General features: G+C 39.3%; 3 protein-coding genes across 3 annotated transcripts in view; 1 reads left to right on the top strand and 2 right to left on the bottom strand.

Annotated features, from left to right (window-relative positions):
- Positions 1–43: 43 nt before the first annotated feature.
- Positions 44–1,351, bottom strand: LOC143358653 (exosome complex component MTR3). Its single transcript, XM_076795952.1, has 4 exons — positions 1,104–1,351; positions 755–1,008; positions 535–681; positions 44–467 (listed from the first exon to the last, which is right to left on the bottom strand). Exons 1-4 carry the CDS (start codon positions 1,249–1,251, stop codon positions 189–191), a joined length of 828 nt encoding a protein of 275 aa, XP_076652067.1. The 5' UTR covers positions 1,252–1,351; the 3' UTR covers positions 44–188.
- Positions 1,352–1,719: 368 nt separating this feature from the next.
- On the top strand, positions 1,720–2,788 carry Nd-18 (NADH:ubiquinone oxidoreductase subunit 18). The gene is made up of 3 exons (XM_076796849.1): positions 1,720–1,922; positions 2,063–2,386; positions 2,464–2,788. Exons 1-3 carry the CDS (start codon positions 1,864–1,866, stop codon positions 2,639–2,641), a joined length of 561 nt encoding a protein of 186 aa, XP_076652964.1. The 5' UTR covers positions 1,720–1,863; the 3' UTR covers positions 2,642–2,788.
- Positions 2,789–7,144: 4,356 nt separating this feature from the next.
- Positions 7,145–16,655, bottom strand: part of LOC143359132 (sodium channel protein 60E) — a 30,216-nt gene continuing 20,705 nt past the window's right edge. Inside the window, exons 12-21 of the mRNA XM_076796847.1 lie at positions 15,604–15,919; positions 14,106–14,222; positions 13,866–14,024; positions 12,844–13,140; positions 11,723–11,877; positions 11,037–11,523; positions 10,048–10,367; positions 9,595–9,954; positions 9,125–9,505; positions 7,145–8,186 (exon numbers count right to left, since the gene is read on the bottom strand). Coding sequence (XP_076652962.1) covers positions 7,796–8,186; positions 9,125–9,505; positions 9,595–9,954; positions 10,048–10,367; positions 11,037–11,523; positions 11,723–11,877; positions 12,844–13,140; positions 13,866–14,024; positions 14,106–14,222; positions 15,604–15,919 — 2,983 coding nt within the window. The 3' untranslated portion in view covers positions 7,145–7,795. The remainder of the gene's footprint in view (positions 8,187–9,124; positions 9,506–9,594; positions 9,955–10,047; positions 10,368–11,036; positions 11,524–11,722; positions 11,878–12,843; positions 13,141–13,865; positions 14,025–14,105; positions 14,223–15,603; positions 15,920–16,655) is intronic.

Raw genomic sequence — 16,655 nt, 5'->3', positions numbered from 1 at the left:
TTTATATACATATACAACTCTAGGAAGCTCTTCAACTTTGTAAAAAAATTCAACTGCATTTTGATACATTGTATATGGAATATCTGTTGTAAACAGTACGTGGATTATATAAATATGAAAATTATACAAATTTTTTATTGTAAAAATATATATTTAATTGCGTCGAAAATTATTTGTCGTTATTTCAGTTACTTAGCTCTATGCAATTTCATAATAGTTTTAACTAAACACTGTTGAAGCACAGGACAAATGTCTTTATTGATTCCTGTTAAAACGTCTGTTGCATGCACTACTGAATCTGTATCAATATTTCCAACTAGAAACACCTCTGAGATTTGATTGTGTTGGGGAAGGCTAGCAAGCGTTATTATCCCATGATTGAAATCGTCTTCTTCATCTGGATGAGTGTTACATATTACCTCTTCTGTGTCTGTGGGGTCTACTAAGAACTTGCTCCCATAGATACCCTGCATTTGAAATTTATTCATTTATCAGGAAGCAATATTTCTCATTTTTATGTTTACATTTACTTACTATGGTAGAAGCTGTAACCAAACCAAACATGGGAACACCTGCGTTAGCTAAGGCAAGGCTACCTGCCATAATTGCTGCTGCCAATGAAGATCCAGCATTATCTAAGACCACTGCATATATGTCTACTTGAAAATTAGGAAACTCATGCTACAAAAATATTAATTATATATACATAGTTATATACTAAAAATAGATAACTGATAATTGTGCATGTATTTACTAAACAGACTGCTGGTTCCAATGCCTTTTGCAAGATTAAACTATACTGCTTCTCGTCTGCGCTGTGTTGATGCATTCTACGCTTTTCACATGAAAATGGAGCAAATTTAAATTCACAGTAGATTTCTCCTTGTACACAGTAGCCATTCTTGTTTGGTACTTCTCTGGGGTCGAATACTGAACAGACAACCTTTGTGTTTCCCATTTCTACATATGCAGAGCCTTTGGCTTGATTTATCACTCCAGTTTTCAAAACTGTACATATAAGAGGAAATTTATGAATACAATAACTAGGTTAAAAATTGAAGTTTGTTTTTACATTAGGAAATTTATATTGTGTAAAGCCATACAAATTTTTCTCGGTTCATTATCATTGCGTTTATCGCTCCTTTTAGTGAAGTTATGTTTCATTTTGACATTTTTGTTGTTGATATTTGAATAAATGTGATAAGGAAACGATGCCTCTGGCCCATTGATACGTTTTTGATCGACAGGCATTTTTAATGAAAAGATAATTACTCTGCAATAGTTCCTTAAATGTTTATTATTAATTGTACGGACCGACTCGTCAAAACAAGACCACGTGATTTGAATACGAATTTGCTGTCATGAACTATGTAGTCTTCACGGCTAGAAAAAAACTCATCCGGAAAGAATGTGGCTCTGACTGGTTATTGCGTATTATTTTACTATTGGTCGAAGTGACAATGTCAGCGAATCAAATTATGAACAAGTAGTATATACAATATAATATATCGCGATATCGCTACATATCGATACTGAAATATATCGCCACATGAAATATCGATACTAGAATATATTGCCGCATTCAATATCGATACAAAATATCAGTATTTGAATTAAAAAGTATCGATATTTCGATATATCACAGACGATATCGAAATATTCGATAGTATGTAGTAACTAAATAGTAATTAGTCGATAGTTGAATTTCTCTAAACTCTCTAAATTTGTCAAATGATCGACGCATGCGCAAGTGCATATAATGTTACTTAAGACTATGTGTTGACCTGGTGAAACTGATGCGAGGAAATCGAAGTGGAGCCTATGATCGTATTATTTGTATTTAGTTAACCTTTATTGTACAAAATGGCACTGCGCACGGTATCATTTTTACGTATAAACGGTGACGTTCGAAAATGTTGCGCGTAAGTGACATCTTCTAACCTTTCATTCTAGTGAAACTAATTTTTAAGCTTGATATATAGTTTTGTAATTTTATATCGACGACCGAATCTTCTAATTATGACGAATGTTATGAAAATGACAAGTTTGGTTTCATTTGTAGGTTACCAGCAAGATACTTTTCCGATTCTAGTAAAACTGGTAAAGAACTTGTTAAAACGAGCGATTCATTGAGAAAAGACCTATTCTTGAATGAAGAGAAAAGATTATATTTGGAAGCTAAAAAGAATAAGATCACTGTGGCAGAAGTTGAGGATGTTGGATTGATTTCTGGTGTTCCAGAGGAACACATAAAGACTCGAAGAGTTCGTATTCACCGTCCTGCAAAGAATGCTATGCAATCAGGGACGAATAATATTCAGTTTTGGCAAATTGATTTCGATACGCGTGAACGATGGGAGAATCCACTGATGGGATGGGTTTCGTCGTGAGTATTATTTAGCTCTCTTAGTAGCAAATGCAGTTAATTTAATTGATTTATTATTGTTGCACTTTTATAATTAGAGGAGACCCAATGTCCAATCTCAAAGTGGAATTTGCATCAGAAGAAGAAGCGATTGCACACTGCGAGAAAATGGGATGGGAATACTATGTTCAGAAACCAAATATTAATAATCCAAAGCCTCGTAGTTATGGCACCAACTTTGCATGGAACAAACGTACCAGAGTTTCGACTAAGTGAACTACAGAGAGTTCTTAGAGATGAATTACTGTAGTCCTGTATATAGTGCTATCATGAAATTATACAATAATATAACTATATACATAGTGTGTATGCATAATTGTTCCTTTGCGTTTAAAGCTCTGTGAATAAACTTTTATAAATATATATATATATATATATGTTAGAAAAGAGAGCTTGGAAATTTTATAGTAACATGTTGGAATTAGTTTCATCGATAAACTCCAGAATTTATTTTTTAGGAATATTTATATAATGTCATTCTTACATGGGTTAACATTCTTATTATTCATCTTTTGTTTATTATTATTAGCATCTTTATTATAACATCAGATTTGATTAGATTGTGTATTTTAAAATTCAATGGTTGCTCATAGTAGCTTACAGACTATATCGAGCATTGTTGCTATTTGGAAAATACATTTGACTAAACGTGTGGATTAAAGATCAAAGAACAAGCATTACAATCTCAATGTATAAACATTGATTAAGGAATAGGTAAAGACTGTTAGTGTGTGTTTGTGAAGTATCGTCAATGAACTCATAGAAGAAATATCATAGTATAATAGAATAATAATTTACTGAAATGTACACGATCAAACAGAATTAATATACATACATGGAAGAACAATGCCCGACTCTTTGTTCGTTAAGTATACGTGATAAAACAATCGATCTTGCAGACTAACAAGGATTGTTAAACTATTTACAAGTTCAAGTTAAAGGAACGTTTTACTGCTCTTCGAATTTGTCTTCCGTATTTGATGAATTATTACAATGCTAATATAATATTTTCTGCTCTGTCTGTTTGTCCGTTTCTCTCTCTCTCTCTCTCTCTCTCTGTTCTCTTTCTTTCTCCCATTACATTTCATACCCAGTCTGTTTTGTTAGTATCATTGTGAGACGTTGAAATACAAAATTTATACTTTCTCATCTACAATGAATCTCTAACAAGGATACAATTTGAGTATTGTGATAAATTATCATTGATCGAGGACAAATCGATACCGATTGTTCTGACATAGCATTGATAAGTATGTTATTTAAAGATGAAAGAAAGAAAAACGCGAAAGAAGAGAAAAAAGCTATTCTCTGGTGAGTTCACGATTGTCATTGACCCTGTACTAACGGGCGTCTATCTTCCAACACTCTCCTCCAATAAACCTTCGTAACTTCATACTTTTACGTCACAGTTAATCACAAAATTCAGTGTACGCTATAGAAGTCTTATTCGCTCGATTAACATACAGTTTTACAAAATTTTGGAAAAAAAAACAAACGGTTTATCTATATTATATAGGATTCTCAATGATCGTAGTATATTATCAGAAAGAAGCTTAAAATATTTTCGTAATAATCTGTACAATTGAAATTGTTAAAAGCAGCTGCTGTGCTATGGAATCCAAACCACGTAGGGTCATTTAAAATATCAACTATGACTTTCGAAGAAGCTAGAACCTATCTATTAATCGAACAAACAAAACCATCACAGTATGTGTTCTCAATTTTGTGGGTAACCGTTTGTTTCGTGTGTCTCTGTAAGTGTAATAAGTATTGTCACTTTCATTTTCAGCGTGGAAAATATATGAAACGGGAACGAATAAATTAAGTAATCGACTGCGGGTGCCAGTGTCAAAAGGAAAAGCCATAAATTGCGAAGGTTTATTCTGAATAAGTCAAGTGTGTTGTGTCTCGATACGAGTAGGTTTGAGCAGGTGTTATTTTATCGATTTTTTTTTCTCTAATCACACGCACGCACGCAAGCACACAGACACGCAGAAAAATGCGCTATCTGAAAAATTATAATCTAAACAATTTCGGACTCCCGAGGAGTTTCCGAGCGTGATTGTACAATTTTCTTTTTGGGAATTCCGCCATCGGCGGAACCGCGTGTGTCCAGTCTCTTGTGTTTTGGTATAGTTAATAAGTACTCGTAATATCTAGACCCATTACGAATAAAGTACCAATCTATATGCCTTTAATTGACATGATACATAGCTTTACGATGCGTGCCTTGCAAGGATCAATCTCTCGGGATTGGATCGACTTCGAAATTCAAGTTTATTTCTCTTTATAGTTGTCCTTCGAAACGCTTTCCTTTATTCTTTTTAAATCGTATTCTTTCTTGTGCTCCTCGATGCTATGTCCTCGAAGTTTAACGCGCGAATAAAACAGATTTGATCAAGCATCAAGCTTTAAATGCTAAACTCTAAAAGTAACGTACGCGGTACGTTCTAACGAGAAAATTTCTGTAAATTCAACTCGTACACACTGTCTCCGTACGAATACTCTTCTTTAACTGTGAAAATCTAGTAAACATGTTTATATTCTTTTTCTTTCTTTTTTTTTTGTCGTTTTGTATACGTATATTAATTCGCAATTGTTTTTTTCACTAATAATAGGCACTATAGGTCGACGAGAGGTCGTGGCGTGTTAATGGCAACGCGTATCCGTGAAAAGGAAAATTGAGAGAGGATAGGTGAAAATCTATTTTGTAGTCTAACCGAATAACTTTTGTGTTCTTATTTCAGGGACTCAAGTACCGTAAGCACAGTGCTGGACATGGCAAATCCTCCGAATCTCCTACGCTCTCTGTTTCTTCTCATTATATACAGTGAACGCTATCATTTGCAATGCTGTGTTATGGGTCGCGCCTTGTAACAAGCACATTTCACAGCACAAAAGAGGATCATTGAGTCGGATTGAATTTCTTCTACGCCCATGAACAGCACTGATGTAAATGAACAATGCCCTCGATGAACTCTGTTGTCGCTAGGATCTCTGATCTTATGTGAATTTCATCAACTCACAGGAAATAATAGCATGCGTTGCTTCTATGTACACACTGGGCAAGGACCAACCACTCGTATAAATTAATTTATATGACCTCCACAGGATCATCGACCCTAGCAACAAAATAGTTCATCGAGAGGTATTGGATCAATAAGGTTATCATAAAAATTCAACTAATTGCTACAAAATTCGTTGTTCCTTTTTCTATGTAACTCTTTCTCGGTTTTTCCTCTACCTCTTTCTCTCTCTCTCTTTCTCACCTTGTTCCCTTCCAGTTCTTTTCTCCTCTCCCTTTCCTTTTGAAATCATTGTTTGATTGTTATTTGCATGTTATATTATGCGAGTATTGTATTTGTGATTGTACTCTTGCGTATGTTTCTGTAAATATGTGATTGTATTGTGTTTTGCTTTATTCTTGCATTGATAATTGATATACTTGGATTAGAATTCAAAGTGGTAATAGCTTAGAATACTTTGATAAGATAAATCAAATTGAATAGAATAAAAATTACATTCTAATTCTGGTGGAAATAGTCGACCAGATTATATTAATATTATAAAAAGGAAAAGTATTATTTTTCTTAATTGATTGTCTACTAAGTCTTAATCATTTACCTAACTGAGAATTAGTTATTTACAGCATTCGTAAACTAAGAAGCAAAAATATAAAAACGTTTCTTTTCAGCGCTGAAAATTTCAATAGTTTTAAAATGTCGATTTGTTTCATATTTCTTTCTTCTTTTTCTTTTATTTTTCTTATGCTTTCTTATGCTTTTTTGAATATAAACTCAATATACTATCTTGAGAACTTTTGAGATCTTTTCATACTGTCTTGAGATCTTTTCTGTCTAGAATTTAAAAAAGAGTGATTCCCTTCATTTTATATTTTAGAAATATTTAAAATTGAAAATCGAAAAATTGATTAAAAAATTGAAGTTGGTTTTTTCTCTATTCCTTTCCGTATTTTTCCCACATTTCTTTATTCCATAATTCTCGACATTTATTTCTCTTGTTTCAATGAAACCTCTTCACATACTTTGAATAACGTTAGAATATGTTAGGAAAAAGTGTCCACATAACAGTAATTATGAATTAACAGTACGGTTTTCAGTAGACTATTAAGTTAAAAATTATTTACATTAGACTATTTATGTTTAACTATCTACTGTTTGCCCAATGAAAAGAATTTTTAACTTTCAGGTACACTGAAAATAATATTGTTAATTATAGAAACAATTACGTTTAATAAAAATTATGCGTGCAGTTCGTATAATGTGTGTAGTTAATGTTGATGTATTTGGTTGTTCAGAAAGCTTTGTATTTATATTTTATAAACAAATCAACGACATCTTCTACCCAAATTAAATTTGAAATTGCCGCCATTAAACCGCGTTGATTCCTAAGCATTCACCACGCGCGCACTTAAAATTTCGCACACTAAGTCTGTATTTCAATTCGTTCAAACTGTTTGAACACTTCGAGCATTTGGAAAACTAATTACCGATTTCAAAATATTAATAAAGACACTATTTACATTATAAATCAAATAAGAATGTAAAATCGACAGAACTTTCTGAAAAATAGTATGATGAGACAGTAAAATCATCGAATAACGATGATTCGCGTGATCTGATAAAAAAATTCGAACAAAACTTTTATGAAAATGCCCTAAAAATCGCAAAATGTTATAAACTAAAATGGTCAATCATGTTTTAACTATTTCACATCTAACTGAACAGCAGCCCGCTAAAAGTTTCAAAATTATTTTATGTATTCCTAAAGTCTCGTGGCATCCGAAAAAATTTCGCTCCTAGTAACTCGTAAAACAAAAAACAGCAAAGTCTCTATTCTATCCGATATACCTATTCTCTCTTCTTTCTTAACACATATATATTTCACAACCCTAGAAGTTTTTAGCTACTAATAATAACAATAATAAATCATTTTTTGCTGTCTATCGTTTTACAACCAAGTTACTAGGACCACGCACAAACTTCAAATCGGTAGAGACTTTCAAAAAGCGAATCTTTCCCGCCTATCAACCACAACCTACCAAGTTATATTTACAAATTTCCCTAGCTATGTAGAAACATAGCAGCCTGCCTGGTCACATGACTGAGTAAACCAGCCGATGGTAAACAAAGTTATCCGGGCAGATATCTTTTTTATGAGACCACGGAAGCATCGAAGGAGCCTTCGTTAGCAAAGAAGAATGGTGCCAAAGAAAAGGGGAGAGGAGAAGCGACCGGAAAAGCGTCGGAGATTCCTCTTGGGATGATATATATAACAAAACTAGTGGCTCTCGGGCCAGCCTCTCGTTAAAAATGATTTCGGAAGGATGTCGGGCGTAACGATTTAAGATCAACTGGTAGTATCGTCGGGCTGGGTGTCTCGGTACTCCTCGCTCTCCCTGTGGACGAGGACGTGAACGACCGTGGCGGCGGATTGTCGTCTAAGGAGTGCCGGCCTCGTCGGCGGCGCTGAGTTCTCTGGACTGGGTTCCGTGACGAGTATGCTTACGTCGGTCGATTCGATTGGCAGCGGAACTGGTTCGGGAGCTGGTTGATGTTTCTTTCGAAGGCTACCGCAACGTCTGCTAAATGCTTCTTTGATGTCACGGTGCAACGTGTTTAGGGAGAGCGTCGTTGCGCTCGGCGGGAGCGATCTGCGCTTCGCAGGAAGACTTGGTACTTCCTCGTCGGGGTAACTCTCGACGGCGTCTTGCCGGCCGAGAGTCGGACCACCGATCGATCTGCAAAAACCATTTTTTTTTAGGCCTTTCGAAATAACAATGAAGATCCGATCACGAAACGCCACCGTGGCGAATTTGTTATCTGCACACTTTCGAATAATAATTGTAATTAGAAAGAGAAGGTGTTCATATCTCTAACTTTCTATCTCGACGTATTGTGGACAGAGGGCCTCATATATTTTACATGCGCATGCGTATGTAAGATTAGAAACGAAATATCCGCGTTTTTCAAGATCCAACCAACAGTGCGCATGCGCCAGTATTATAATTATGAATTATTACGAACATAGAAACTTGCGCATTTTTAGAGATCCAATTTCTAGTGTACATGCGTCAGTAAATGTTTCCATGGCGAACGGCCATTCTGGGCGCGCATGCGCGAAACAACCCGTCCCACATATCATCACTGACTCCCGCGTTCCTCTAGACCCATTTTCCAGTGCGCATGTTCGAATAACTGGTCCCAGAACGACCAATGTACATGCGTATTTAAATATTTAAATGCCTATCGCCTATTTAAAAGTTTCAAGAATGTTCGGAGTGAGCGAAATACCATTAACACGCCAACTTTCTCGGATATTTATAAATTCGTTTTGAATTAGCACGCATGCGCAATTAGCGATTCGTACTTACCGACGCATGCGCGGTGGAGATTGGTTTTCGAGAAGCGCGAGAATTTCGTCTGTTAGACTTGCGTATGTATGCATACTGGAGCTTTGTCTGCGCAACCAGTGATGATGAGATCAGTGACCGGATATGGGACCAGTGATGAGATACGGGACGGGTTTTCTTTTCGATATATTGTATATATAATAGATACGGCCATTCTGTGCGCGCATGCACAGTAAAACCCGTCACACGTTGTCATCACTGTGTGCAACGCAGAAACATAGGGCTACCAAATGAGGTCGAAAAGAGGCATAGATTGTGGAGCATACCTGGTGTGTAGATCGGAGGATGTAGGGCTAGCAACGGAGGCCCCAGCAAACGATTGTTGTTCCGTGGTCGGCGAGGGACGGGATACGGTCAGAGCGGGAGGAGGCAGGTCCTCATGAGTACCGGTGGCGCCGGAGAGTAACAGCAGAGGCAAATTCGGAAAAAGCCACGCCGAGGCGGTACCGAGCTCGCTGAAATCGCTGGCGTCGCTGGCCCTCGAGGACTTGCGGCTACTGGCTCGGCTGCCTCTGTGCACATGAAGGAAAGCCGACACCTTGCCACTCCATCCACCCCCGCCCCTACCCTCATTCCCAACACCGGGACTCGACGTTTGTGTCTGCGAGTCCACCTCCTGGGCCATTCTCTCGCGCTCTTTCTTCGCTCTGCAACGGTAACACACGGTTCCAAATTTGCTTAAGTGGTCCGACAGATGGAGCTTTCGCCCAAGTATGAAATGGACCATTTCACTCACGTTATGTATTCTCTAATGGTGCGCTGAATCAATCTGGCTGCCTTGTCCTGTCGCTTCCACATTCTCGTCGAAGAAACAATTTCCAGCTCTTTGCGAGTGGGAAATTGCTTCTTGAACTTGATGTCCATCTGCTCCTGTAGCTTGCGGAAGTCCTCGGACTCCTCCACGTGCCCAAGTACGTGCTTGACAAGTGAATGCAGAATGTCCAGACAATGAATCTTGTTGCCTTTCGCAATAGGAAGATTGAAGCTGACCAACGCGACCATGTTGGGCTTCGATATTCCTAATGGCGGGTCCAGGCTCGCTATGAAGTCGCTCAGCTGAGAGAAGTTGATGAATTGCGTTGCGTGTGGATCGTATCTACGTTTCGACAGTTGTTATCAGGATTAGAATCAGCTAACGATGCTTCTACTTCTTTTCGCAGATACGGAGATACGGTTCAGCGATACTTACTTGGACCACCGGATGTAGAACATTTCCAGGTCGTCCTCGACGATGCCGATCTCCTCTTCTTGATGGGCTTGATTGAAGTTCTCAAGGATAATAGCAATGTACATGTTGATGACGATCATATAACTAATTATGATAAACGAGGTGAAATAGGTTATTGCCAGAAGAGGGTATCCACAGTTCCCATTCAGTTGACGACTGGTGGGAGTTGGATCGCATTCTGGTGGCTGTACCATCAGTGACTCCAGCACGTCGTTCCAGCCGGCAGATGTCATTAATCGAAACAGTAATTGCATGCTTCTACCGAAAGTCTCGAAGTTTACCTGACAGAACAGAGAAGAGGATGGAGAACGAGCCGAGCTATGCTGTGAAGACTGCGTTTCTGATGAGGAAATCGTTCTAGGGTCTTCTTACTTTGCCAGGAAGCTAACTTCCTTTCAGAATTTTAGATAAACCAAGTCGAACATTTTCTATCTCAATTAATCGTGAAGGCTAGACGATTGTTGCGCAGAACGATTCAGTATACTTTCCTAAATACAACGGTACAGTTTTCTATAACGTTGTAAACATTGAATATGTTAACGCTTCATCTACCGGATGCTAAGCGAACTATTAGATTAGGTTGCCGGGGGTGAGTCGTAGGTTCACGATCGAAATCGCTACTGCCAGCTATTCAAAAATCCTTAGTCATGGACCATAGACTTTCAAAAATTAGGCAACAATCGCCGGTAGATAATGTGTTAATATATGTAATGCTCCATGTCTTCGTTGCTCATCAAAACGCAAACTTGTTGGACAGTGTTACTCCAGAAAGCACGGAATTACTCTGAATCCTGCGAAGAAGGTAGCCACAAAGAAAATGCACGACATAGAATTTTCGACCGAGTGTCCTGATCATAAAAAAAAAAATCAAAGACTGCAAGAAATCCGATTTTTCCAGGTTTTGAAAATAAGAAGACCCCTTCTCGTTTTCGATGGAATTCCCTACTCACCATATCGTCAAGAGCCCCCTGTTTTCTAACATGCCCGAAGACCGACATGCCAATGATCGCGTAAATGAAGGTAATCAAGGCCAGTAGCGCGCCAATGTTGAACAGCGCCGGAAGACTGACCACCAAAGCGAAGAGCAGCTTGCGAATTCCCTTCGCGGCTTTGATGAGCCTCAAGATTCGACCGATTCTGAACACTCTGACTACTCGCAGGAGCGTCGGGGACACCGGGAAGTCCACCATAATGTCTTCCATCAAGATCCCGAGGATCGAGGCGAGGACCAGCAGGAAATCGAACAGGTTCCACGGGACCGTGAAATAATGGTAACGGAGTCCTATTATCTTGACGATCGCCTCTAAGCCGAAAACCGTCGTGAAAAATGCATTGGACACTTCGAGGACGAAGAAGATCGGATGCGGCTGATCGTAATGCTCGATCCCCATTGTCAGCATATTCAGGAATATCAAAATGAAAATTGCTATTTCGAATCTGGAAATATCGTAGTCGTATTCAGCGTCTTAGCTCTCTTTTTTTTCTCTCTTAACCGAAAATTATTGTCTCTATGCTTTCATTTGTTGTGGTGCAAAATGTGCCAGAATAATAATGATAATAATAATTGTACTTTATCATTGTATGGTGAAACGTGTGCGTTTTAACGTTAGATAGAGATTGATTTATAGGAATTTACCTGCGCGAGTTCGACAGGTCGTAAAACATTGCGAGGATCTGATTCATCGGACGCTTTATCACCTTTTGCGGCTTTTTGCGGCCGAGCTTTTTCATGGCAGTGTAGTAGTGCTTTTGACTTTCGGTCAAAAACATTTCTAACACTCCACCTTCGTACTGGAAAATAAGCAGAACAATCGGAGAAAGAAGAAACGATTTTTTTGCTTGAAATATTTTTGATTAGGTGATCTGTGCGTTCCGTACCGCGCGGGTCACCAGTAAGCTACGCTGAAGTTCCCGTTTAGACTGCTCTCACGGTTTTATAATGATTCTGCAACGGGAACAAGTGTACTAAATCGTCGAATTGTAGAATTTTTGCTAATTTCAATTACGTAATGTTACTATAGTAAACAATTAATATTGGTTTTTCCGTTTCATTTCGGATTTAATATGGAAATCGTCCGCTTCAGAATTCTGTTAACCATCGTACTCGAGAGTCTAAACTTAATTACTAGTGCAGAGCGAGGTATGATTAGTCCTCATCCATTTGTGCCGGAATAGAGAGTTAACTAAGTCTTGTGGTTGTGTTCATAAGCCTGCTACAGTGAAATCTAATATTGTGGTGACAAGCTTTGGTGCTGCTGCAGTTAATGCATATTACTCTGATTTTTTCGTGAAGAAAATTTCCATAATATTTTTATGAGCGTTACAGTTTTTGCAAAGGTAATATGTCTATGGAGCCTACAGTACATGAAAATTTGTTGGCAAGCTCCGAAATATTTTTTGAAAGTCTTACGCGGTATTTGGTCGTAGATAGAAAACCTTATAATTTTTATTCCGAGCCCCTCAAAATATTACTAAGTAATGGAGGCTTTTTAGACGAGGTCTAAGAAGTTTGTTGTAGGCTCCACGATTCATGTTTATAGCTTCAAAAGCAGGTAAGCTCCAGAATATATTCTATAAATTTCTGTAAATCCTCGAGTTACTCGAATTAATTCGAATATTTTTCCAGACACTATGGGGCCCCATTGGAACAGCGTAGTTTATCAGCAACCCATGCAACAGTTCGTTACAGATTGTGATCGCGGCACGGGACGCGCTGTGCAATATGTACTCTTTTAATCTCGCCTGTGCCGCGCTTACCTTTTTCTTCAACATATTAAAGTTGTCTATAATTACTCCGATAAAGAGGTTCAGTGTAAAAAACGAGCCGCAGACAATGAATATCACAAAGTAGAAATACGCATAAATGTTCGCTTCTCTCTGGGGCTGTAGGTCGACGCCTCTGGCGTCCACCGCGTCCTGCATCACCTCCATCCAGCCCTCGAAAGTGGCCACTTGGAAAAGGGCCAGGTAAGCTATCCCAACGTGATCGAAAGTGATCTTACTGTTCTCCCAGGAGTAATTTTTCCTCAAGCAATCGTCTCTCGTGTTTACGATCTAAGAGTCAATTGTTCAACAACGTCAGTCCCCCTCTCATTTTATCCTTTAAATTTTCTGTTTTTAGCTCTGAGGATCTACAGCAGGACGGATCCTAGTTATACTTGCTGAAGATTCATTTTTGCTAGTTTGGACAACTCTTCGCATCGCGATAATCTTGCAAATCTATTCTGGACAAATCTGGTTCGCACGGTATAAAATTTGGCGCAAGAGGACAATTAAAGGTGGACCTTGTCTCTTAAAATTCATCATAATCCTCGATTTTTCACAAAATAAATTTTGGGCCACCCATAGCTAAGAACCATTCACTGCATGATTCAGTGAAATTTCCACAGTTTCAATTCCACGTATTTTTGATTGATATCGATTGAATTTTTAATTATCACTGGGACAGGCTCTGTCACATTACAATGTAACAGCAAGACAAATGCAAGCGGAATTACATGTTCCGGTGTCCAAGACGAGTACCTTAGAGATACATAATTACCGAATTAAAACTGAATTACGAAGAAATTACACTTGGAACTTGACCTAACGGTTTTTAGCTATAAGTGGCTTGTTAATTATTTTTGTAGAGAATCGTAAATATGTGATTTAAGAAACGGAAGTTCACCGTCATATATCCTTTGCCTGTCCACATAGGGTGAGACTTAGACAAGCATGACTAGGTCCGCTCTAATCCACATTGTAGATTCCGCACCATTGAATCGTCGAACGGCACTTACCGACACGTCTAACAACTCGCCGTATTCATCGATGCACTTGAAAAACTTCCCGCCGAAAAATTGTACACCCATTATAGAAAATATCAGCCAGAACACGAGACAGACGAGGAGCACGTTGAATATACTGGGTATCGCATACATCAACGCGTTCACTACGATCTAGCAAGAGAAACAGAAGCGATACTTCTAGCCTTTGACGGGGTATCTACAGGATATCAGGGTCTACCAGCACGGACTCACCCTCATGCCTTGCCATCGGGAGATCGCGCGCAGCGGCCTCAGAGCGCGCAGAGTCCTCAGCGACCTTAACACTTTTAAGTTCTCATTCTCCTCTATCAATAGACTAAAGGTCGACACCTGTTCGAGAAAAGAAAAGAAGAAGATAGCGATTCAGTCGTTCGGGGTGATACGGTCTGCCTCTAGACTCCCGGAAGCGCTTCATGCTGCAGTGCGACTAACGTGATTCCTGTAGCTAACGTTCAATGATCGTAGTGGCTTGCAAGCTAACGTAAGAGAATTAAATAAAGGTGATGGATATATGTACACGGGGTGGAAAATTAGAATCTTGAAGCGATCACTGCATCATGTCTTTCAACATCGATCATAGACTAGACTGCGGATTTCTATGCAAGATAAACATTATCTGAATTATTTTACTTCTTTCGACAAGTTGAAACTAATACAACAGTATTTTTAATTCTTGTATTTCGTCTACTAATTTTGATCACGAATGCACAAAATCCGCAGCCTGGTTACAACACTGTCCAACAAATTTGAACATTCTTTTGCATTTAATGTTGAAGGTAGAGTCATTCGTAAGTTCAAATCAGTCATACTAACGATCTAATAAATTAACCAAGTTTCTCGAGATCTGTGCCAAGTTGAGATCCTTCAGCTAGGCGTGCAAGAGATCGTAATTCCGAAAGCAACCAAAAATTTCAAAAGTGTCGATACTATTGAATAATGCCAATGATTAAACATATTAACAAAATATAATTTATTTGTCACGTCAACAAGAATCAGCGACTACAAATTTGTGCACGTCGATTCTAAAATTGTTAATTGTTTCATCGATTCTGCAGGGCTATAAAAATGAAGGCCATCCCGAGGTCACATCTCTAATAGTTCTTCCATGATCCAATTCTGGTTTCTCTACTATGAGTACGATAACGCCAACGATACATTCGATCATGGTGTGACCTTGAGATGACCATGGTCTTAAAGTTCGTGGTACGAAGGAATGAAATAAAATTGAAAATTTCAGAGAGTCGGGACACCGTGGGCAAACATTCGCAGTCGATCGGAGGGCTGAATATTTTATGGAGGCTCTAACAAAGCGGCTCCTCGATCAGGAGCTAGAATTGCTATCGACACTCGCCGCGAGGAGGCTCCTCGATTTTGCGGTCGCGGCGGCGACGGTTAGATCAACGGAGGGAGCCGAGTGTGTGCGAGAAGGGTCTATACGAGAGGCAGATTCGGATGCAGAGTAGCTAGCAGCAGCAACAAATTGATTTGGCACGTACCTGAGTCCGTAAGGCGTGACATATACATATACAAAGAATTCAGAAAGAAACGGGTCAAAACGAATGAGAGAAGAAGACAATAGTGAGAGAAAAGAATCCATGCAGCAACGATGGACGCGACAGCAGCGTTCGTTCAGCCAGCCGCGCAGCCAGCCACGATTACGCGCGTACGAACAATGCGAATCTTAACGCGGCGGCTCTGGGTTTCTACTTACGAAGACGATTATAAAGTCCAGGATCGTCCAGAAGCTGGTGAAGTACTTGCAGAAGCCAAGGGCCAGCCACTTGAGTAGCATCTCGATACTGAAAAGGGCACAGAAGCCAAGATTGGTCCAATAGAGTATTTTCTTCAAAAAAGGATTGTCATCTAAGTAAATGTCTTCGAAACAGAGCGTTATGGAAGATGCGAAAATTAAAACTAAGATCATCCATTCGAACGCCGGCGTGTCAACCACCGAGAGCACCACGGTGCGTAGGCGGATCCACTTTTTCCCGATGGCGGTCGCGACGCATCGATTCATGCAGCTGCATCTGCACACAAACAACAACGCCTCCGTTATTACGATCCCGCAGCCGGTCGATAAACGGCTGTATTTAAGATCTAGTCGAGTGATTATGAACGCTCGTGTACAATAGGTACGGGCCACGAGCGATGTTCGCCTCTGGGGCTGATCGGGATTGGCCCCGGGGGGCAACTGACTTCGGGAGTTGTAATTACATTAGGAAAGGAGAGATTCTCGATCCCACGGGGTCCAGTAGACTCCTTATGTTGTTATCTGTGTGTACTGCGTATTTAGGGGGCGTGCCTCCGCTGATCTTCCTATATACAATACTATAACGGGGCGTGGCTTCGTCAATCTATCTATATACAATGCCCTGAAGGGTCATGATCTTGTTTTCTTCGTGTAGTACGTCCTGGAGGGGCATGATTTCGTAACTATTGGTATATAGGGTACCCCAAAAATGGCGTGTGGTTTTGTTAAGACCTTGTACTACAGTGATTTGTGGGGGCGTGGTTTAGCTAATCCTCTACGTCTCACGCAGTGATCGTAAGATGCCAATCGTTTTACCTACGTCGCCATTGATAGACAACAGGCATTGGCTATCTATCAGGATATTAACCTTTAGGGGGTCGGACTGGCCACTATGATGGCCACAGACAAATTTGGTAATTGTGTATCACGAGGGATTGGGCGCATTATACGGTATAAATAATATTTGAGTGGGTGAGTGGTTATGGGGATTTCAACAAACAGCTTAATCCCCT

This window comes from Halictus rubicundus, chromosome 11 (assembly GCF_050948215.1).
Source record: "Halictus rubicundus isolate RS-2024b chromosome 11, iyHalRubi1_principal, whole genome shotgun sequence".
Classification (NCBI taxonomy): Eukaryota; Metazoa; Arthropoda; class Insecta; order Hymenoptera; family Halictidae; genus Halictus; species Halictus rubicundus.
The sequence above is the reverse complement of the archived record's forward strand: the minus strand, read 5'-3'. Positions and strand labels throughout refer to the sequence as shown.

Coding starts and splice junctions, on each gene's coding strand:
- LOC143358653 (XM_076795952.1), bottom strand. CDS start 1,251: ATGCCTGTCGATCAAAAACGTATCAATGGGCCAGAGGCATCGTTTCCT. Junction 682..754: donor TGGAACCAGCAGTCTGTTTA/GTAAATACATGC, acceptor ATATTTTTGTAG/CATGAGTTTCCTAATTTTCA. Junction 468..534: donor TGGTTACAGCTTCTACCATA/GTAAGTAAATGT, acceptor TTTCAAATGCAG/GGTATCTATGGGAGCAAGTT.
- Nd-18 (XM_076796849.1), top strand. CDS start 1,864: ATGGCACTGCGCACGGTATCATTTTTACGTATAAACGGTGACGTTCGA. Junction 1,923..2,062: donor GACGTTCGAAAATGTTGCGC/GTAAGTGACATC, acceptor TTTCATTTGTAG/GTTACCAGCAAGATACTTTT. Junction 2,387..2,463: donor CTGATGGGATGGGTTTCGTC/GTGAGTATTATT, acceptor TTTTATAATTAG/AGGAGACCCAATGTCCAATC.